Here is a 21,727-nt window from a genome sequence, read left to right on the forward strand (position 1 = left end):
TCTATTGAGATTGTCACTGATCTACACACAATACCCTGTAATGTTAAAGTGGAATTATGTTTTTAGCAATGTTTATAAATGAATTCAAAATGAAAAGCTGAAATGTCTTGAGTCAATAAGTATTCAACCCTTTAACGGCAAGCCTAAATAAGTTCAAGAGTACAATGTGCTTAAGTCACATAATAAAGTAGCATGGACTCACTGTGTGCAATAATATTGATTAACATGATTTTTTGAATGACTACACCTTCTCTGTACCCCACACATACAACTATCTGTATGGTCCCGCAGTTGAACAGAGAATTTCAAAGATTGAACGAAAAAGACCAGGAAAGTTGCTTTTTGTTGCCAATGCCTCGCGAAGAGCACCTATTGGTAGATGGGTAAAAAAAGACATTGAATATCACTTTGAGCATGTTGAAGTTATTAATTACACTATGGATGGTTCTTGAGTGGCCTAGTTACAGTTTTGACTTAAATCAGCTTGAAAATCTATGGCGAGACTAGAAAATGGCTGTCTAGCAATCATCAACAACCAATTTGACAGAGCTTGAAGATTTTTTTTCCATTAATAAGTAGGCAAATATTGTACAATGCAGGTGTGCAAAGCTCTTAAGAGATTTACAGACACCTTCCGGAGACACCTGAAACCCCACCTCTTTAAGGAATACCTAGGATAGGATGAGTAATCCTTCTCACCCCCCTTTAAGATTTAGATGCACTATTGTAAAGTGGCTGTTCCACTGGATGTCATAAGGTGAATGCACCAATTTGTAAGTCGCTCTGGATAAGAGCGTCTGCTAAATGACTTAAATGTAAATGTAAATGTAATTTGATTGTCTCAGATTTACATTTACTATGTTACATATAGCCTGAGACCAGGCTGCTCTATTGAAGAAAATGAGCAGAATTGCATTAAATGAGTTATACAATTGCAAAATCTTCTCTCTGGCCCATGGCAAAATGTGTAGAATTGCAGGAAATGAATTCAAACTTCAATTTTCTCTTTGCTGTCAAGAGGGGGGGCTGATAAAATGTTTTGCTTGCAAGGTGGGGGGGAGGGGCAACTTCACATAAGACCCCCAAAATGCTAGAGCCGGCACTGACTGCACTTGTAGGTTAACAAACCAGCGAGCCACTGCGGCCCCTCATGAGTGCCAAATGTATTCATTCTGTTTTTTGTGACGGCCCCACCCCCATCAACATTGCCCATCCCTGTTGTAGATCAGTGGTTCCCAACCTTTTTCGGTCAGTATACCACCAACTGAATTTTGCTGTGCCCGAAGTACCCCTGAAATACCCCCTCATGCATTTTAACAGTAGGCCTATGGTTTCTGTGTATTCTCAAGTACCCCCTGTGGATAGGCCAAGTACCTCCAGGGCTCCTAGTACCCCTGATTGGGAACCACTGTTGTAAATTATGCAACATTTCTGGATGAGGTATTTTTTTTGCCATTGTTTCCATTTATTATCCAATCATTTCTGATATGCAACACCTGTATCACACCTGTCAATTACTAATACCATTTGAATCTCACAAAGTCACACTTTATGATTTCTATACCAAAGTTGGGTAGTTCTGTGTCATAATCAAGCAAAAGTTTTGTTTATGCCTGAAGAGCAAGCAGGCAGGCATGTACCCGAAAAGGAATGTAATGCTCCTGAGCATGTGATGTGTCTGTTGTGTGTCAAGTTGGGTACTGTGACAAATATCAAGAATATTAGTGCAAATGGATAAAACAAGTATTTTATTAAACTAATGCACATTAGTAGTAACAAGTGTTAGAGGCAAGACCATTCACCTCACTGTGTAATGGCTCTCTACATTTTCATTAAAGGAGGTGTTCCCAGTGCAGTATGGTACTAAGTATGACACAGCACTGCAGATTCTGGTGTGGGAGTTCTTCTCCAGGCTGGAAGAGTTGCTGACAGGGCCCAGTTTTACACAGGTTCTGATATGACTGCATCTTCATCCTATCAATTCAAATGTGAAAAATGTTGCGTTTACAGTTATGAATGAATGAACCCCCTTTAATAAATGAATCAATGGATTGAACATTCACACATTTCCAGTGGGTAGGAGCTAGGGGTTGATTTGGTATTGGACTGCACTCTCCTTTTCCATTTTAACTTGAAGTTTGCCTCTCTCACCCTCAGACAGCATCTTGTCTCAGCCTTGCCTTCTCTGACCTGGATGATTGTGTTCAGTCTGTCTCTGACCCTGAGCACCTGAAGACACTGCTACAGCATCAAAGACACCTGGGACACCTAAACAGAGGTAGGTAGTCTTCAGGTTATCCATCCTGAACAAAAATATAAATGCAACAATTTCACAGATTTACAGTTCATATCAGGATATCAGTCAATTGAAATAAATTCATTAGGCACTACATCTATGAATTTCACATGACTGGGAATACAGATATGAATCTGTTGGTCACAGATACCTTCAAAAAAAAGTAGGGGCGTGGATCAGAAAACCAGACCACCATTTGCCTCATGCAGTGTGACATCTCCTTTGCATAAAGTTGATCAGACTGTTGATTGTGGCCTGTGGAATGGTGTCTCACTCCTCTTCAATGGCTGTGTGAAGTGGCTGGATATTGGCGGAAACTGGAATACGCTGCCATACATGTCGATCCAGAGCATCCCAAACATGCTCAATGGGTGACATGTCTGATGAAGATGCAGGCCATGGAAGAACTGGGCTATGTTCAGCTTCCAGGAATTGAGTACAGATCCTTGCGACATAGGGCTGTGTATTATAATTCTGAAGCATGAGATGAATGGCGATAAAATGCTATTTTATTTATTGCCTGTAGCTTATGCCTGCCCATACCCTAACACAAGGGGAGCCAACGTACTTTAATCCGTCCCGCAAAACATAAAAAAAAATATATATATATATATATATACACTGCTCCAAAAAATAAAGGGAACACTAAAATAACACATCCTAGATCTGAATGAATGAAATATTCTTATTAAATACTTTTTTCTTTACATAGTTGAATGTGCTGACAACAAAATCAAACAAAAATGATCAATGGAAATCAAATTTATCAACCCATGGAGGTCTGGATTTGGAGTCACACTCAAAATTAAAGTGGAAAACTACACTACAGGCTGATCCAACTTTGATGTAATGTCCTTAAAACAAGTCAAAATGAGGCTCAGTAGTGTGTGTGGCCTCCACGTGCCTGTATGACCTCCCTACAATGCCTGGGCATGCTCCTGATGAGGTGGCGGATGGTCTCCTGAGGGATCTCCTCCCAGACCTGGACTAAAGCATCCGCCAACTCCTGGACAGTCTGTGGCGCAACGTGGCGTTGGTAGATGGAGCGAGACATGATGTCCCAGATGTGCTCAATTGGATTCATGTCTGGGGAACGGGCGGGCCAGTCCATAGCATCAATTCCTTCCTCTTGCAGGAACTGCTGACACACTCCAGCCACATGAGGTCTAGCATTGTCTTGCATTAGGAGGAACCCAGGGCCAACCGCACCAGCATATGGTCTCACAAGGGGTCTGAGGATCTCATCTCGGTACCTAATGACAGTCAGGCTACCTCTGGCAAGCACATGGAGGGCTATGCGGCCCCCCAAAGAAATGCCACAATTTTGTTTCTGGTGTCCTTTGACAGCTCTTTGGTCTTGGCCATAGTGGAGTTTGGAGTGTGACTGTTTGAGGTTGTGGACAGGTGTCTTTTATACTGATAACAAGTTCAAACAGGTGCCGTTAATACAGGTAACGAGTGGAGGACAGAGGAGCCTCTTAAAGAAGAAGTTACAGGTCTGTGAGAGCCAGAAATCTTGCTTGTTTGTAGGTGATCAAGCCCGTACGGGAGTTGTAGCGATGAGACAAGATAGTAGCTACTACAACAATTGGATACCACGAAATTGGGGAGAAAAAGGGGTAAAAATTAAAAAACTAAAGAACAAAAACAAAAATGTGATTTTCTGTAGAAAATAAATCTCATTTTGTCTGTCATAGTTGAAGTGTACCTATGATGAAAATTACAGGCCTCTCTCATATTTTTAAGTGGGAGAACTTGCACAATTGGTGGCTGACTAAATACTTTTTTGCCCCACTGTACAGTTGAAGTCGGAAGTTTACATACACTTAGGTTGGAGTCATTAAAACTCGTTTTTTAACCACTCCATAATTTCTTGTTAGCAAACTATAGTTTTGGCAAGTCGGTTAGGACATCTACTTTGTGCATGACACAAGTAATTTTTCCAACAATTGTTTACAGACAGATTATTTCACTTATCATTCACTGTATCACAATTCCAGTGGGTCAGAAGTTTACATACACTAATTTGACTGTGCCTTTAAACAGCTTGGAAAAGGAGATGCATTCAGTCTCCTAGAGATGAACGTATTTTGGTGGGAAAAGTGAAAATCAATCCCAGAATAACAGCAAAGGACCTTGTGAAGATGCTGGAGGAAACGGGTACAGAAGTATCTATATCCACAGTAAAACAAGTCTTATATCGACATAACCTGAAAGGCCGCTCAGCAAGGAAGAAGCCACTGCTCCAAAACCGCCATAAAAAAGCCAGACTACAGTTTGCAACTGCTCATGGGGACAAAGATCATACTTTTTTGGAGAAATGTCCTCTGGTCTGATGAAAAAAAAATAGAACTCTTTGGCCATAATGATCATCGTTATGTTTGGAGGAAAAAGGGGGAGGCTTGCAAGCCGAAGAACACCATCCCAACCGTGAAGCACGGTGGTGGCAGCATCATGTTGTGGGGGTGCTTTGCTGCAGGAAGGACTGGTGCACTTCACAAAATAGATGTCATCATGAGGATAAAACTATGTGGAGATATTGAAGCAACATCTCAAGACATCAGTCAGGAAGTTAAAGCTTGGTCGCAAATGAGTCTTCCAAATGGACAATGACCCCAAGCATACTTCCAAAGTTGTGGTAAAATGGCTTAAGGACAACAAAGTCAAGGTATTGGAGTGGCCATCACAAAGCCCTGACCTCAATCCTATAGAACTTTTGTGGGCAGCACTGAAAAAGCTTGTGCGAGCAAGGAGGCCTACAAACCTGACTCAGTTACACCAGCTCTGTCAGGAGGAATGGGACAAAATTCACCCAACTTATTGTGGGAAGCTTGTGGAAGGCTCACCGAAACGTTTGACCCAAGTTCAACAATTTAAGGGAATGCTACCAAATACTAATTTAGTGTATGTAAACTTCTGACCCACTGGGAATGTGATGAAAGAAATAAAAGCTGAAATAACTGTTTTTCTGACATTTAACATTCTTAAAATAAAGTGGTGATCCCAACTGACCTAGAACAGGACATTTTTACTAGGATTAAATGTCAGGAATTGTGAAAAACTGAGTTTAAATGTGTTTGGCAAAGGTGTACGTAACCTTCCGACTTGAACTGTATTTCTTTTTTTTACCCCTTTTTTCTCCACAATTTCATGGTATCCAATTGGTAGTTACAGTCTTGTCCCATCGCTGCAACTCCCGTACGGTAGAGAGCCGTGTGTCCTCTGAAACATGACCCAGCCAAGCCCCACTGCTTCTTCTTGGCACAATGTCCTCTTAACCCGGAAGCACCAATGTGTAAGAGGAAACACCGTACACCTGGCGACCGTGTCAGTGTGCATGCGCCTGGCCCGCCACAGGAGTCACTAGAGCGGAATGGGACAAGGAAATCTCGGCCTGCCAAACCCTCTCCTAAACCGGACGACGCTGAGCCAATTGTTCACAGCCTTATGGGTCTCCCAGTAATGGCCAGCTGTGACACAGCCTGGGATCAAACCCAGATCTGTAGTGACGCCTTAAGCACTGCGATGCAGTGTCTTAGACCATTGCGCCACACGGAAGGCCCCCGATTTGCACATTAAATTCTCTGGCAACAGCTCTGGTGGACATTCCTGCAGTCAGCATGTCAATTGCACACTCCTTCAAAACTTGAGACATCTGTGGCATTGTGTTGTGACAAAACTGCACATTTTAGAGTGGCCTTTTATTGTCCCCGGCACAAGGTGCACCTGTGTAATGATCATGCTGTTTAATCAGCTTCTGATATGCCACACCTGTCAGGTTGATGGATTATCTCCGCAAAGGAGAAATGGTCACTAACAGGGATGTTATCTTTTTGTGCGTATAACATTTCTGGGATATTCTTCGGCTCATGAAACATGGGACCAACACTTTACATGTTGTGTTTATATTTTTGTTCAGTGTACATGGTCATCTTGAGTCCCTTTCCATGCAGAATCATTGTGGACTTCCTGTTCTATACTGTCTTTTTAAACAAATACAAAGTAACACCTGACCCCACCCACTAACACCTCCCTCACACAACCATGCACCAACAACCTACCAAAAGACTGGGAAAACACTGAACAAAATGAGTAGATACAGTACAGACATTACAGACAGAATGGAGTCAAGTAATTCCCTTTTAATTCATTATTATTCCAAACAGAATAGTCTTCAATCTACTTTATCCAATTTCACTGTTCATATGGTCATAAAGGAAATTCTGTTTGCATTGATAAACAAGTGAGTTCTATAAGACACCTTAGTGCGAGAGTGCCTGGAACAAAGTTGATCAGCACACATTCACAGCAGTCCCCCACCCATTCATTATACAGGGACTGTTTAGTGTCAGTAATAAGGGACCATGGGGGTAATTAATTCAAAATAAAACTACAGCTGCTGTACATTTTCCACTTTTCCCCTGCAAATGTTTTAAAAAAGAAGGTAAAATTCAGAACAAATAGCATTAATGTCCTTACATTCCTTCCTGAATGTAGTGTACCAGTATGCATCAATCCAATCTCCATAAATTGTTATATCCATAAAAAATACAACTGATTCAAGGTGATAGTTTCATGAATAACCATGTTGTTTTGAAATCCTTAGAACATTACCAAATGTACCAATTATTATTATCATGTATTAGACATGGCTAGAGTAAGTAGATTTTGACTTTATCATTCTGCCTGGCCAATTATACCAAACATTTGTAATTTGGCACAGGATCGATATTTATTTGTCACACAGACACAATGTATGCAACAAACAACACATGTAGTCTGGCCAAGTGGCAGACATTATCCAATGACAGGTTTTATAGAAAGACTGGACCAGCCAGATGACTGTCCAATCAGACAGGCCGGTGAAATCTTTTCATGCAACAGATTTTAAGAAGGGTCAATATCAAACTCACAATAGACCCCACCTTCATCTTTTAACACTTTCTTGGGTTATTTACTTGCTCCTAAATACTGCCTCCCAAAAAACTGCTTTGATGAAGCATGAGCTCAAATTAAAACAAGCATTTTCCACAAGGGCAGACCCTGGTCAAGTACACTTGTAAAATACAGTGCTCTTGATTTAGCTTACCTAGTAAAATTGAACCAATGGAATAATCCCAAAAGTACAAACTCCGCCCACCCAGCAATACCTCAAGTATTTGAAAGTTGACATACTGGTATGTATTTGACCATGTCTGCCTCAGAGGGGTATTCTTGTGATAAAATGAATGCTGGGAGTCTGGGTGAGATAGTGGTTGAGTGATAAGATTAAAAAGTGAAACCACTTATGTTTGTGTGATCTCCAGTAAAACACTACAATTTCTCAACTACAATATCTCACATCCAAGTCCATGGTAAGAACATTTCCATGTTCAGCCTAACCATCAGTGTCGTTCCACCATGAATCTAACACGGAAAGCACTCATTTCCATCCATTCCCTCTCTATTTCAGACTACTTCCCTATTCGTTGTTCCATGTCATCTCATCTCTGTTCTCAGGTGGAACTGAAAGGAGGAAAAGGTTTACTGTCACACCTTCACTACATGGCACAGCATTTTCTCCATGAAACACTTTTTTTTTTTTTTTACATCAATAGAAAAACAATTGCAAATATGAAAGTTAATATGGTTGCATTTCTGTTAACCAGACACACAACTCTACACTTCTCTGCAGCAGAGTATTTACAGGTCCCCTGTGTGGGGGGGTTCAATGCTCATTCAGCAGTCAGACAAGATGCTCAACTGTGGATTAAGGTACATTATCTCAGCATTGAGGAGACATCATTTCTGGAAATTTTATGAAATATAGATATTATTATATTAAAGAGGGCCTGCCATCAACTAGTAAAGATACTCTTTTGAAGTTTGACCAGATCATATATGGGGCGGGGGTTAAAAATTAAATTAGTATATCAAATTATTGTTATTTATGATGATGATAGATGGAGAAACTGATGACAATCAAGGCAACACAATTCAAGGCAATTAAATGTGAAATTCTCCATATAAGAAATTCTAAATATGTTGTTTTTACAGCTAAACTTGAAGAAGAGCACCAATTACTGAGGTGAACGGGGAGGGACAATAGTGAGCCCTTGTCTTCTGCCCACACAGTATGGTACTACTTGAAGTAGGTAAACAGTCATATTTTTGAGCTGTAGTTTGTTTGTACAGGTTAAACGCCAGCCAAAGGGAATCTGACACCGTGCTGAAACATCCTTCCAGTGCTCGTCCAACTGAGGTAGCATCTCTTTGTTGTCAACACTGCTTCAGCTCCCGAGGTCCAGTGACACTGCCATTTTCCATCCTATTGTCAGCCAATGACCCATTTTCTGTGGCAGCCATGTTGTGTGATTTACTTAATTATGGATGAAAATAATAATACAATTGACCCCAATAGAACATTCTTAAAGACGTTACTGAAAGGCATTCCTTAACTGAATCATCCAGACACAGTTCCAAGTATGGCTTTGGTTTGTCCAAGTATTCAGTAATTTACATACATGTGGCGTGAGCCGTGACTCTGAGGATTTGTATATTCATGCAAAATGTCCGTTTTCAGTGTATCTGTACAGGTAGAAGATAGTTCATAGGCGTGGGAAGGGGCCAGTCCTATCTGCGCGAGGGGCCCAGAACAGATCCTGTCGTGAGGGGGCCGTAACGGGGGAAGTTGTCATTAGGGGGCTGGCTGGGGAGCAGGGAGTTCCCATTAGTTGGAGAGCAGCTGAGATGAAGCCGCTTCAAATACTCAGCGTGGTCCGGCTTGTGGTGCTGCAGGACTTTGATGGCTTCGTCCACTGTGAACCACTCCCGTTTACGACCTGCAGGGGGAGACAGAGACTGAGTGTCAATCATTCCTGCTGTTGACCACAGGGGGGGTCTTTAATACACTCCCAATAACCAATCAGCATTCAGAACTACTGGGGTTTTCCACATGAACTTAGTGTGACATTTGCCCTTTGAGGGATGGGGATCTTCTCACAAAGAAATGGGATCAGGATCAACCCCATGTGTCACTGTCAATAAAATATTCAGGTATCCCCTTACCAATCTGCAAACATGCCCAACGTTTGTCATCTAAACATTCAAATTGCCCCTATTCATTTCAGCCTACCTAAAGTCTTGTGAAGGGTGCTAATAGCCCGTTTGAATACATGTTTCCAGAATAGATGTTATCAGAATACATTGATTATCTCTAACAACAGCTACAGTGTTATTGCGTGAAGATGAGGCCATAGACATGAGCTCATTTAAAGGTCATTCACAGTGGCATGCTTTAACAACATTCTTTTTTAGGAACAAGTTGTAGCCCATGTTTGGTAATCCTGTGTGTTAACGGGAATGAGGACTATTAGTGCAAAGGAACAAATATTGGTGCGGTTAAGTCGGTAAACAAAACCGAAAGAAAGACTGAGGCTGATATTCTGCCTACTGTAAGATCTATAAGGACTGAAAGCTCCAGCCACCCAGGAAAAAGACTGATTAAGTCTAAAGGATGATTAATGGATTTCATCTGCTCGGTAATCCAATCGCACGTTCACATTTTACTCTACCTTTTACCAGCTATTTTAGTCCACCTCTCCAAAGCCAGCAGGCTGGTGTGATTTAGCTGTTAGCAGCATAAGTTGAGTCTTAATCAGCCACTTTGGAATTTATGTGTTATGACTCCAAACTTTAGATTAGGTGATGCCGGATATTATTGGAAAAATATTGAACTTGTTTGTTGCTTGTTTTCTGCAATCCCAGGCCTTTTAGTCAGTGAGTGGGATTTCATTATTTATTATGTGAGGCCTGTTGGAACTGGCAATATCCTTCCTGGAAAAACATATTATTATACTAGACATTGAAGTCCTGATTAGAGGTCGACGGATTATGATTTTTCAATGCCGATACTGATCATTGGAGGACCAAAACCAAAAAAAGACGATACCGATTAATCGGCTGATAATGGCAATGACAACAATACTGAATGAACAATGAACACTTTTATTTTAACTTAATATAATACATAAATAAAATCTATTTAGTCTCAAATAAATAATGAAACATGCTCAATTTGGTTTAAATAATGCAAAAACACAGTGTTGGAGAAGAAAGTAAAAGTGCAATATATGCCGTGTAAAAAAGCTAACGTTTAAGTTCCTTGCTCAGAACATGAGAACATATGAAAGCTGGTGGTTCAATATTCCCAGTTCTTCAATATTCCCAGTTAAGAAGTGTTAGGTTGTAATTATTATAGGAATTATGATGAATCGACTATTTCTCTCTATACCATTTGTATTTCATATACCTTTGACTATTGGATGTTCTAATAGGCACTTTAGTATTGCCAGCCTCATCTCAGGAGTTGATAGGCTTGAAGTCATAAACAGAACTGCGAAGAAAGCATTGCTAAGAGCAGCTGGAAAACACAGTAAAGTTTGAATGAAAGCTTACAAGCCTGCTGCCGCCTACCACCGCTCAGTCAGACTGCTCAATCAAATCGTAGACTTAATTATAATATAATAAACACAGGAATTCAAGTCATTAATATGGTAAAATCCAGAAACTATCATTTCGAAAACAAAACGTTTATTCTTTCAGTGAAATACAGAACCCTTCTGTATTCAACCCTAAGTCTTAATATTCCTGTTACATTGTACAACCTTCAATGTTACGTCATAATTACGTAAAATTCTGGCAAATTAGTTTGCAACCAGCCAGGCAGCCCAAACTGTTGCTTATACCGACTCTGTGTGCAATGACCGCAAGAGAAGTGACACAATTTCCCTAGTTAATATTGCCTGCTAACATTAATTTTTTAAAACTAAATATGCAGGTTTAAAAATATATACTTCTGTGTATTGATTTTTAAAAAGTTATTGATGTTTATGGTTAGGTACATTCGTGCAACGATTGTGCTTTTTTTCACGAATGCGCTTTTGTTAAATCATCCCCCGTTTGGCAAAGTAGGCTGTGATTCAATAAATAATGTACAGACACCACATTGATTATACGCAACGCAGGACAAGCTAGTTAACCTAGTAATATCATCAACCATGTGTAGTTAACTAGTAACTATGTGAAGATTGATTTTTTTTTTAATGCTAGCTAGAAACTTACCTTGGCTCCTTGCTGCACTCGCATAACAGGTGGTCAGCCTGTCACGCAGTTTCCTCGTGGAATGCAATGTAATCGGCCATAATCGGCGTCCAAAAATACAGATGACCGATTGTTATGAATACTTGAAACTGGCCCTAATGAATCAGCCATGCCTATTAATCGGTCGACCTCTAGTCCTGATGTCATGTGACCATAAACTCACCTATGTTGACCGAGTCCTCCCATGCTTCCAATGTCTCCGTCACGGTCAATACGTAAACGTATGTTCGGTGCTTTCGGTCTTGATTCTGCTGTAAAGTTGAAAAGAAAACTACATTTCAAAATTCAGGTTGGAAGAATCTCTACCTGTGGCACCTCAAGAAAAAACAGCTGTTTTCAGAGGGGGCACATGCTTTAGGGTAGTTTATCAACCCTTGACTAGGCATCAACCAAATCGACTGATTTTTTATTCTTGAATTCCATTCATGTGACAATTTACACAAGAGAGCAATGAGTTTTTCAGGGAGTAAAAATGTAACCGTCTTATAATTACTGTCAGCCCAGAGTCACACCTTACCTCAAACACACCTAGGAGACGTCCCAACTTGCCTTTCACTCCTGCCTGGTGGGAGAGAGGAGAGAGGCATTAGGGGGATGTGAGATGAAGTATTGGGCCTATGGCTATTTGACAAACCAAAACACTTGTGTTAGATTAAAAAGGAAAGTAGAGAAATCCCAATACTTGACAATACTGTGTGGGGGTTTAGAATGAAAACCTTTGACTGGAGTTAGGAGTGTGTTGAGATGTGAAGATAGAGAGAGAGTGTGTGTGTGTGTGTGTGTGTGTGTGTGTGTGTGTGTGTGTGTGTGTGTGTGTGTGTGTGTGTGTGTGTGTGTGTGTGTGTGTGTGTGTGTGTGTGTGTGTGTGTGTGTGTGTGTGTGTGTGTGTGTGTGTGTGATCAGAACACGTTGACCAATATAACATGATTGAATATCACAACACAAACCCAGTCCTGCTGTATATTTAGAGGTCAAAATCAGAGGTTACGGTTTCCAAAAAAACACATGACCCATCCCCTATTCCCCTTGCTGCCCATTTATCAAGCTTCACAAAGAATCTGCCCACGTCCACTGGACAGGCTTTAGGACCTGTGAATGTGCTGGAATCCAGCAGGGAGCCAAGTTTAGCCTGCTGACGTACCCAAGTACGTTAGGTTTCCCACCAGCTGGACCTTTGGAATACCACGAGCTCCTCAGTCCTTTCTCTACAAACTCACTTTGGACCCACCAAAATGTACCTCCCAATTGTGTCATGTCATAAGTGAGTTCCCGTCACCCACTATCATTGCATACATCAAGTCTCTCAGAATGGAACCCTTTTTAGCTGTGAAGCCACTTTGGAGAGGACATGCTGTGAAGTGCCAGTGAGATATCCCAGGAGATCGACAAGGTCAGTCACATGCCACAAGGAAGGCAGTGGTGAATTATAGAGTGTCTCTCTCTCTCTATCTCTCTCATAGTGTATATGAGAAAATGTAGGGTCTGCACGTTGCCTTTAAATGACCAATCAGGGGCCAGCAATACTTTTGATACTCATATAGATGACATGATCACTACATGACTTGAAGCCAGAGTTTACAACTAACACATTACAATGGTCTCACCCATCACTAAAAGGCATGTTCTTTACAGACAAATCAATGAATGACCATCAGATCAATGTGTGTTTTGTGCGTGCATATAGCTATTAGTTACACACCCACTTTGGGATTCTTTTCAATTTCATCATCACTGATGATTATGGTGATGATTGATTGGATTCAAGTAAAGATCCAATCATTCTGAATGTGATATTGTTTTTGTGCATCTCTGAGCGATGCTCTATCGACTCCCAGGTCATTCTTTAATTTTTATGTGTATCTGAAAAGGTTTTGCATCATATGAAAACATGAAATGACCCCGGGAATTGACAGAACATCGCTCAGAGATGCACAAAAACAATATAACTTTCAGAATGATTGGATCTTTCCTGTATATGATGATGATGATGATGACAGGTGAACTCACCTCCTCAAACACTTCTCTGACCGCTGCGCCACAGGGCTCCTCCTCAGGCTCCATCCCTCCACCTGGGACAATCCACTGGTCCGGGTGCCGACTGCTGCTCACCAGCAAGACCTGGAACAGAAAACACAATAGTTCTGTGAGTCCAGCTCCACCACAGGGCCCTCTGCTCCACCACAGGGCCCTCTGCTCCACCACAGGGCCCTCTGCTCCACCTTTGCTAATCGATTGACCCAGATCAGGTCCTTTTGGGAGCATCAAAGCAGGTGCCTGAGCTTAAATTACACGACAGTCTGCCGTGTACAACAATCCGAACAGATTGAATGAGCCTATATCTGCATTTTCATGATGCAATACACACACATGACCTAAACACACACACACACACTCATGAACTATGGGGCTCATAGTTGCTCAGTTGTCTCTTTCACCATGCTGAGGAAACATCCAACTCAAGTCAGTCGAATACGACATATGACAGTGATGCAGCGTCAGCTGCAGCTAATGTGGCTTTCACCTTCCATCTTTTCCCCATCCAGACCCCTCTATACGGGACCAGTGTGTCAGCCTGACAGCCATGTAATATCAGCTAGCAGCTCCGCTTTGACACTCCTCTGTGCTGCTCTAATGGGATTGTGGGATTGCTGGAGCAGACCCGTTTTTGCCTGAGCCAGGAGCCAGGTAGTGACAAGTCAAGTGGCCAAGAGAGGCCATCCAGTGGATACGGCACGTGTCACCCTTCCACTCTGGGTCACCATGTCATGTTCCCGGGCCTTAACTGAGCCAACATCTCACCTGGCTCGTCCCGGGCTAAGAGGGGATGGAGGGTGGACAGGGAGTGGGACGGTTAGCGATATTTACGGGCGCCACATACAGATGAGGGGATCCAACTGAAGCAGCGACGTAGACCAGACTGTCTGCTTAGTTTTATAAAGCCTTAAACCATGGAGATAGAATGAACCTACTAACCTATTTATAACAGACTGCTAACGCTTCAGAATGTGAGTGTACATGTGTGTACACAAGTGTTTGTGTGTGTGTTGGGGGGGTACTGTCTGTGTTTAAATATGGGGGTGGGGCACCGTTGTGTGCCTTTTGCAAATATATTTTTGGGGGAGCAAGGCTTTAAGCTGCTCAGGGATGTCACTGTGTTTGACAGTGTCTGCTGTGGAGTTTACAAAACAAACCTAGTTATACATCCTGCCAGTGTTATTTTTGCCTCACTTTATGTCCTATTTTTTCTATTTCTTGCTCAAAATGTGGTTGGATATGAAATGTTACGAATTTAACTAATTCCAGGAAAGACATAAGGCTTGTCGGCACCTCATATAAATTCATGCAATATACAAATGTTCATGTCATTTATGTCAACAGCTTAGGCTAACAAGGTATGTCCCACTGAAAAATCATGCCACTGAGGAACACTCGGCACAGTGAGGAGCAAAACCCCACACCAACATATTAGTTAGGTCAAAGGTCAGGTGCAGATGGGGGGGGGCAAAGGGAATAGAGCAGGGTCTCCCAGCGAGATTCCAGTGTGTTTTGTAAGCCTGCTAAACGGGCCAGGAATCTCAGGGGGGAAATAAACACCTACTTTCTCGGAGGAGCAACACTGTGGCTGTCGAATAAACCAGTCTCCCACATGCCAGCCTAAGGAGGTCTGAAGTTTTAGACAGGAGTATTGGCATAGACAGTATCGGCCACTCAGGAGCCACAGAGGCTTTTCTCCTATTCAGGCTTAACGAGTTCATGCAAATACGACAGAGTAGCTGGACAGTCCCAGAGCAAACTCTGTAAAGATGTTCCTGGGGATGGGCTCTATACATTACAACAGCTCAGTATAACAGTTGAACAGACACAGGCGAAGCATTTCTTGACCTAACAATATCCTTGACCAGAGACACAAGTGGGTGATTGAAGATGGTCTCCATTTGTTCCACCACAGGTATCTTAAATATTAAAACAAGCTAAGATATTACACAAAGGTTTACTTGTTTTATAGCATCACAAATGAAATATCAGCAACACGATTGCATGAATGTTAATAAACATTTCCCAAGTAAAAATCAAAAGGGAGATTGGGATGCAGTATTGAGACTGAGATTGGGCAGTCTCATTAATATAACTCAGTGAGAAAGCCTTCCAGCTACCCAGCTGCCCTACCACAATGCAATGTGCCTATGGCATGGAACACACTGACACACAGCAAACTGATATATCTCTATTCCTTGTTCCTGAAAGAACCGGCTATACATGAGGGAGGGACAACAGTTTCTCCTTCAGGCCACCTCTCTCTGTGTGTGTGTGTGTGTGTGTGTGTGTGTGTGTGTGTGTGTGTGTGTGTGTGTGTGTGTGTGTGTGTGTGTGTGTGTGTGTGTGTGTGTGTGTGTGTGTGTGTGTGTGTGTGTGTGTGTGTGTGTGTGTGTGGTACAAATACTTGAGTGCTCTGATAGAGTTCTTCATGACAGACAGATAAAGTCTGCAGCTTATTTATTGCATAACAGTGGTGCAGGGAAGTCAGAGGCTGCAGTGTCTTGAACTGTCTGATACAGATTTGGATTTCTATCAGACAGTACAAATCCAAATGTAGGAGCTGTTCATAAACAAGGCGTGTGGCTCAGTAAGAGATGAAAAGCATAGCCACTTTTACAATAATGACCCGCCTTAATAGTATTCTCGATTTTAGTTCATGCACTGAAAAATGACATAATTTGCTTACTAAGTCTCCTATGACAACAAATCAAATCAATCAAATTGTATTTGTCACATGCGCAGAATACAACTGGTGTAGACTTTACCGTGAAATGCTTGCTTACAAGCCCTACCCAACAATGCAGTTTAAATAAAAATAGTAACACATCACAATGGAATAGGTCCACAGATTTTGGTTATGATAAAGTGGGCCAATTTAACTTGTTACGGTAGAAGATATAAGTCATATCTGTATAAATTGTGCCTTTAAACATTTAAATAGACCTAGGCAGAAACAATTGGAACATGCTATATTGACTGAAAGGACACATGCACAACAATATAGCCAATTACATGGACATAATTGCTTCCGATTTAATCAAATGTTTAAAAAAAATAAAACATGTGTGAAACGAGTCCTATATGTTGTTATAATTTCGGGGAAATTGACTTGGGGTAGATAGTCCATTTTGTCAAACCATAGACAGTGAACGCTTGCATCATGGTGGTACGTAGGCTATGGTGAAGCCCGTTAAAAATCAGAAACTATTACGAGGAATATGTCTAGGTCTACAGCAGTTTGTTAAGAATATTCTCTCAAACCAGAAATATAAAAGCAAAGCCTTGATTGAGACTACTTTTCAGTAGACTACCTTTGGTTTCAGCCTAGGATACTTGAAAACCTGTCTTACAAAATGGCCACTTCATCAATAACGCATTTTCATTTCATTTTTATGAGGCAGCAGAGATTATAAGGTGTAAAATGATGGCGGTGATATTGTTACTAGTATTTAAACTCGTATGCATTAGTACAGTGGTATCGTCATACAATGTAGCAATGGCTGGACTGATGTCCCGCCCGTCAAATGAAACATGCAACAGAGCGCCTCGACCCCCTTGCATTTCTCTCAAACTAGCCCAAACTGGATAGCCGCGGGCAGTCACACAACACCACTGAGGATGTATTCCAAAAGGCATGGAACGTAGGCTAAAAAGCGTATAAATAGACTATAACACTCCTGGGTTTTTTTTGGCGGGGGGGTTGTTAACCATCAAGCCTACTTCTCTAATCATTAGGTTTGAAAAACCCGCAGAAGCATTTATTTCAGACACGGGCAAGACAGCCCCCCGCACGACAGTAATTAAGTGGTAAAACCACAATAAAAACATATTTAAGTCTATTACAATTGGCAAATATAGATAAAATATTAACAAATGTAGGATATAGCCGAGAACAGTGGTTTGGTTTTAAAGACAGGACAGTATCGGTCCCCTGAACTGTCATAGAGAAATATAACCATCTAACGTTATACCTCTTCTTCACGTTCGTTCTTGAAGCACAAGCATGCCGCTCGTTTCCTGAAGCCCTCGCCATCATAAGTTCTGGTCTGGTTCGGCTTGAACTTCATTATGTAGGTTACTCCTCACCGGGCAGGCAACGAAATCCAGAAAATGAACGAACGAAGAGTGAGTCACCAAACCAAGATTCTGGATGGCGAAGAGAAAACCGGCATATGTGTATCACTGAGGTACAAGAACGCGATATACCGGCAATCTACCCATTGACGGTGTATTTTCCCATTCACTCCAATTGCATTTAGTGCATTCGTGTCAGGGAATTCCCTCCGTGATGTCGGGTTAATGGATGCAGTTCAGTCCCCCATAACCTCCACTTCTATGTGCAATCTCTTATTTAAGTAGAGTAAGTCGATAATGTACCCTCCTCCGAAGTCCTCCCACCTTAGGTAGTAGCCTACAAGCTAGGCTTTGCGCAGTCGCTGACTGTAAATAGACGGAAGGCAACCTAGCGGAGCGCTGTTACGCACCGCACCATACGTCTGATAACTGTTGGAGGATAGGATAAAAAAAGAAAAAGTAGGACAAATCTAGCTGTGATTGAACACCTATGCACTGCTCACTCCATCTGACTTTATGCTTTCTTAAAAAGTAGCCTATCCTGTTTGTATCATGGGCCCACCCATATAGATAAGCAATCTAGAAGATAGTACGGTTACAATTTTTAACCCTTAAGCCTATAACTTCATCAGAGTATTTTCTCAATATAAGATGTAATGTGACGTATTGCCCTGAAATGTCAGTAATCAACGTCTTTAAAAGACTCCTTATAATAGCCTCCACTATAAACGTCTGTCTTGGGATTGAGGGTGGTGGAAAAGACGGTTTCTGACCTTCCACTTTTTCTGTATTCACATCAGAATAATAATTTCACAAATAAAGCACTGTCAATTTTATAGCCTACCATAGCTACTCTGTGACGACTATTCATGCTATTGACTGAAAGCAAGTTGGGGGTATAGATCCAGTCTAGGGTTGTTCTGTTTATAGCCTATAAAGGAAGGTGGGCCCACATGAAGAGGTCTAGTTTTGTGTGTTAATGTATAGCTTTTACGTTATAGAAGACAGGTCAGACAGGTCTGTCTACCTTACCCTCATAGAAAAAAGGTTCTATATAGAACCTTTTGGGGGTTCCATAGATGAAGCAAGCGATATAACTCTTATTTTTTAAGTGTATACACATACAAAGACATGTTGTATAGGAGTTCCTCTATCTTAGTCACTGCATTTCACTGTTAGTCTACAGCTGTTGTTTACGACGCATGTGACAAGCAGTTGCTGAGGGTGTTGTCAAAGTAGAAAATAGTTATTATTGAGTCAATGTTTTAGCAACTGTAAATGCAAGTTTGTTTTGTTACTTACTGAAACTAGTATTGCATAGCAGTAGATAAATTGTACAGACTATACATTCAAACACATCTCTACCGGAACCTGAATATTACATTTGTCATTGCTGCTACAGGGTTCCTTTAGTTGGTATTGAAATACAAAGTCTCCTGAACAACACTGTTTTTCCTCTGCAGAATCTTTTATCAATGTTTCGATCGGAGACCTTTGTCAAGACAACGTGAGATTCACACAAACATACACATATATGGTATATATATACACACCTCTGAGTTCATTCATTACACCTGTGTGTTGGTGCTGTAACTCTCTGCACCACAAGCGAGAAAAGCATATAATTGTAAGTGTTAACCCTTCACCTCTAAAGGTTTTGCTCTACCAGTAAGGCCAGTGTAGTCATCGGTCAAACCTGTGTTCTTGTCAAAATTTGAATTCAACGACTGAATCAAAAGAGGCTGTTAACTTGATTGACTTTTCTAACTGGCTGCCAGCAGGACAAGCATCCTACCTCACACTCTTCATCAAAGAGATTGTCACTTACAGAGTATCAGAGTTTTGGAACTGACAACCAGTGTATCATGATGTGATTGTTTTTAAGAGAGGATGGATTGAACTTCTTAAAGAGAGAAACATTGATTAGGTTATGGGGTGAGATAGCCTGCTTTTTCTTAATATAATTGATCGTTACAGTTTGAAATGACTAGTCAAAATCTTATTAGGGTCTTACGTCAGATTGAGCAATGATTCCGCCTGCACTGAGAGAGGAGCGTTGAGTGACGAAAAGCAACGGGGTAGCCTTTAATGTGTAAAAATATGAGCGGAATTGCAAAGATGTCAGACTGTGTTGTGGAACACCAAAATAACATATGCCTCGATGTTATCTTCCCGGTCTCAATGGATCTCTACCATCTTTCCATAACTTGAATTGGTCTCTAAAATCACTTTTACCAAAATAATAACTTCTTTCTACCCTCTTCTCTTACACAAAGTACTGCATATCTCTGTCATTATCTTAGAATAGACAGGGTCTCAAAGTCAACACTCCCAAAGTATAGACAAAAAGTCAATATCGTCATCTAACCCAAAAGCAGTCATCTACAGCATCATCTTGCCCAAAGTAGAAAGGATATCAACAACCCATAATATTAGCTGCAGTCCAAGTGAGAAGGAGAAGGGGGATTTGATTTCACATGCTTTAAGGATGACAGAAAGATTTGTATGAAGGTACCAGATTTGAACCTCTGCCCATTCCTGTCACCACTCTAATGATAGTGCCGCAGTCTAACACATCTGTTCTCTGCTATCGCCAAGGCAATCTCAAAACACACACAGAACACACACAGCTAGGCTAATCCGACTGTTCTTCATCTATTCTGTCACTTTCCTCGTTTGCTAATGATCCACTCTCTCAGCACAGCCGGCTCGGATTGCCCTTTGTGCCAATTAGAGTTTGAGATGATCAAGTCACTTGCTGTAAGTTCCTTTTCAACAGTATTAAAGGGGAGGTGCTTTGGTCTTTGAATCTCCCAGAATCATGAGGGCATGGCCCATTGCCAGTTAATTCTAAGAGCAGCAGGCTCTTGAGCAGCAATAGCACAGCCCCCACCACGACCCATAAACCTTTCCCCAAAATGTCACTTTAGGATATTTATATATGGCTTGTTAACCAGCATGGGGTGTAATGTATAGGTCACTACTACTGCCTGGATGGGTTAGCGAAAGCTAATGGTCCTTTAAGCATAATTTATCCTATATCACACATCCACACTCTCTCTCAAGCACGCACGCGCACACACAAACACACACAAATGCTGCAACCAGACTCTTATTTACTATTGCTAATACTGCTAAATTTAAACACTTGTCCCCCAATGCTCCCTTCTCTGATAAATGTGTACATTTTGGACTATAAATTGTATTCTATTCTACTGAGACATTTACTGTATGTTCCTATTCTTATCTTCTATTATTTATTATTGTTGTTGATTGTCGAGAAGGAGACTGTAAGTAAGCATTTTATTGGACAGTGTATACCATGTGTATCCTCTACATACGTCTAATAAAAACTTAAAACGTGAAAATGAAACTATATATCATGCGTACATCTAGATATTTGAAGTGTGTGTAATTTGAAATAATACCACTATTACTACGAAGAATAATAACAGTAATCAAAATATCATTGTTATATCTATTCTTTCAAATATTTCTACATGTTTTAATGTTGAGACTGTTGTTTTTTTCTCTCTAGAGAAATCAAATCAAATCAAATTGTATTTGTCACAAGCGCCAAATACAACAACCTTACAGTGAAATACTTACTTACAAGCCCTTAACCAACAATGCAGTTTAAAAAAGATATCTACAAAAAAAATAAGAATAAGAAATAAAAGTAACACATTATTAAAGAGCTGTAGTAAAATAACAATAGTGAGACTATTTCTGAGCAATAATAGATATCCATCCACTTGATGCGAGTTTTTCTTGATGTCATACTCTGACAGTGTGTCCTCATTGAGAGACAAATAACGGATGATTAAGTGTTTCGACGGCCATGATGGATCTAATGTTGCTGTTGTCACTATTGAATATAGAACTCCCCTCTATCTGTGTGAAACAGAATCCTCTGCCTCCATATCAGTATTTACCAATGAATGATCAGTGACCCAAAAATAGAACCACAAAGAGCAAAATCATGCAGCGTCATTCTAGGTTACCATATAAGGCTCTTAAAAAGCCTTTATAAGCATTACATGAAACATTTATACACATGTACTCACAGCAATTGTCATACCTGATCACCAGGAAGCCTGGTAGATGTTCTATACCATACCAAACAAATGGCTGTTGGCTTAATTTGATATCTATTTTCTTTCTTCCCTGACCCTAAGG

The 21,727-nt window shown here is 41.0% G+C and overlaps 1 protein-coding gene across 1 annotated transcript; it reads right to left on the minus strand.

Moving 5' to 3' along the window:
* Positions 1–6,418: 6,418 nt before the first annotated feature.
* Positions 6,419–17,895, minus strand: LOC118366409 (diphosphoinositol polyphosphate phosphohydrolase 3-beta-like). The gene is made up of 5 exons (XM_052492495.1): positions 17,446–17,895; positions 13,445–13,555; positions 11,955–11,999; positions 11,601–11,688; positions 6,419–9,117 (listed from the first exon to the last, which is right to left on the minus strand). Exons 1-5 carry the CDS (start codon positions 17,539–17,541, stop codon positions 8,909–8,911), a joined length of 549 nt encoding a protein of 182 aa, XP_052348455.1. The 5' UTR covers positions 17,542–17,895; the 3' UTR covers positions 6,419–8,908.
* Positions 17,896–21,727: the final 3,832 nt, after the last annotated feature.

Source organism: Oncorhynchus keta, chromosome 33 (genome assembly GCF_023373465.1).
Source record: "Oncorhynchus keta strain PuntledgeMale-10-30-2019 chromosome 33, Oket_V2, whole genome shotgun sequence".
Taxonomy (NCBI): domain Eukaryota; kingdom Metazoa; phylum Chordata; class Actinopteri; order Salmoniformes; family Salmonidae; genus Oncorhynchus; species Oncorhynchus keta.

What these genes read in the sequence shown, in the direction of transcription:
- LOC118366409 (XM_052492495.1), bottom strand. Translation starts at nt 17,541, where the DNA reads ATGAAGTTCAAGCCGAACCAGACCAGAACTTATGATGGCGAGGGCTTC. An exon ending in TCAGAGAAGTGTTTGAGGAG is followed by an intron (nt 12,000 to 13,444) that starts GTGAGTTCACCT and finishes CTCTCCCACCAG; the next exon opens with GCAGGAGTGAAAGGCAAGTT. An exon ending in GGAGGACTCGGTCAACATAG is followed by an intron (nt 9,118 to 11,600) that starts GTGAGTTTATGG and finishes CTCCCCCTGCAG; the next exon opens with GTCGTAAACGGGAGTGGTTC.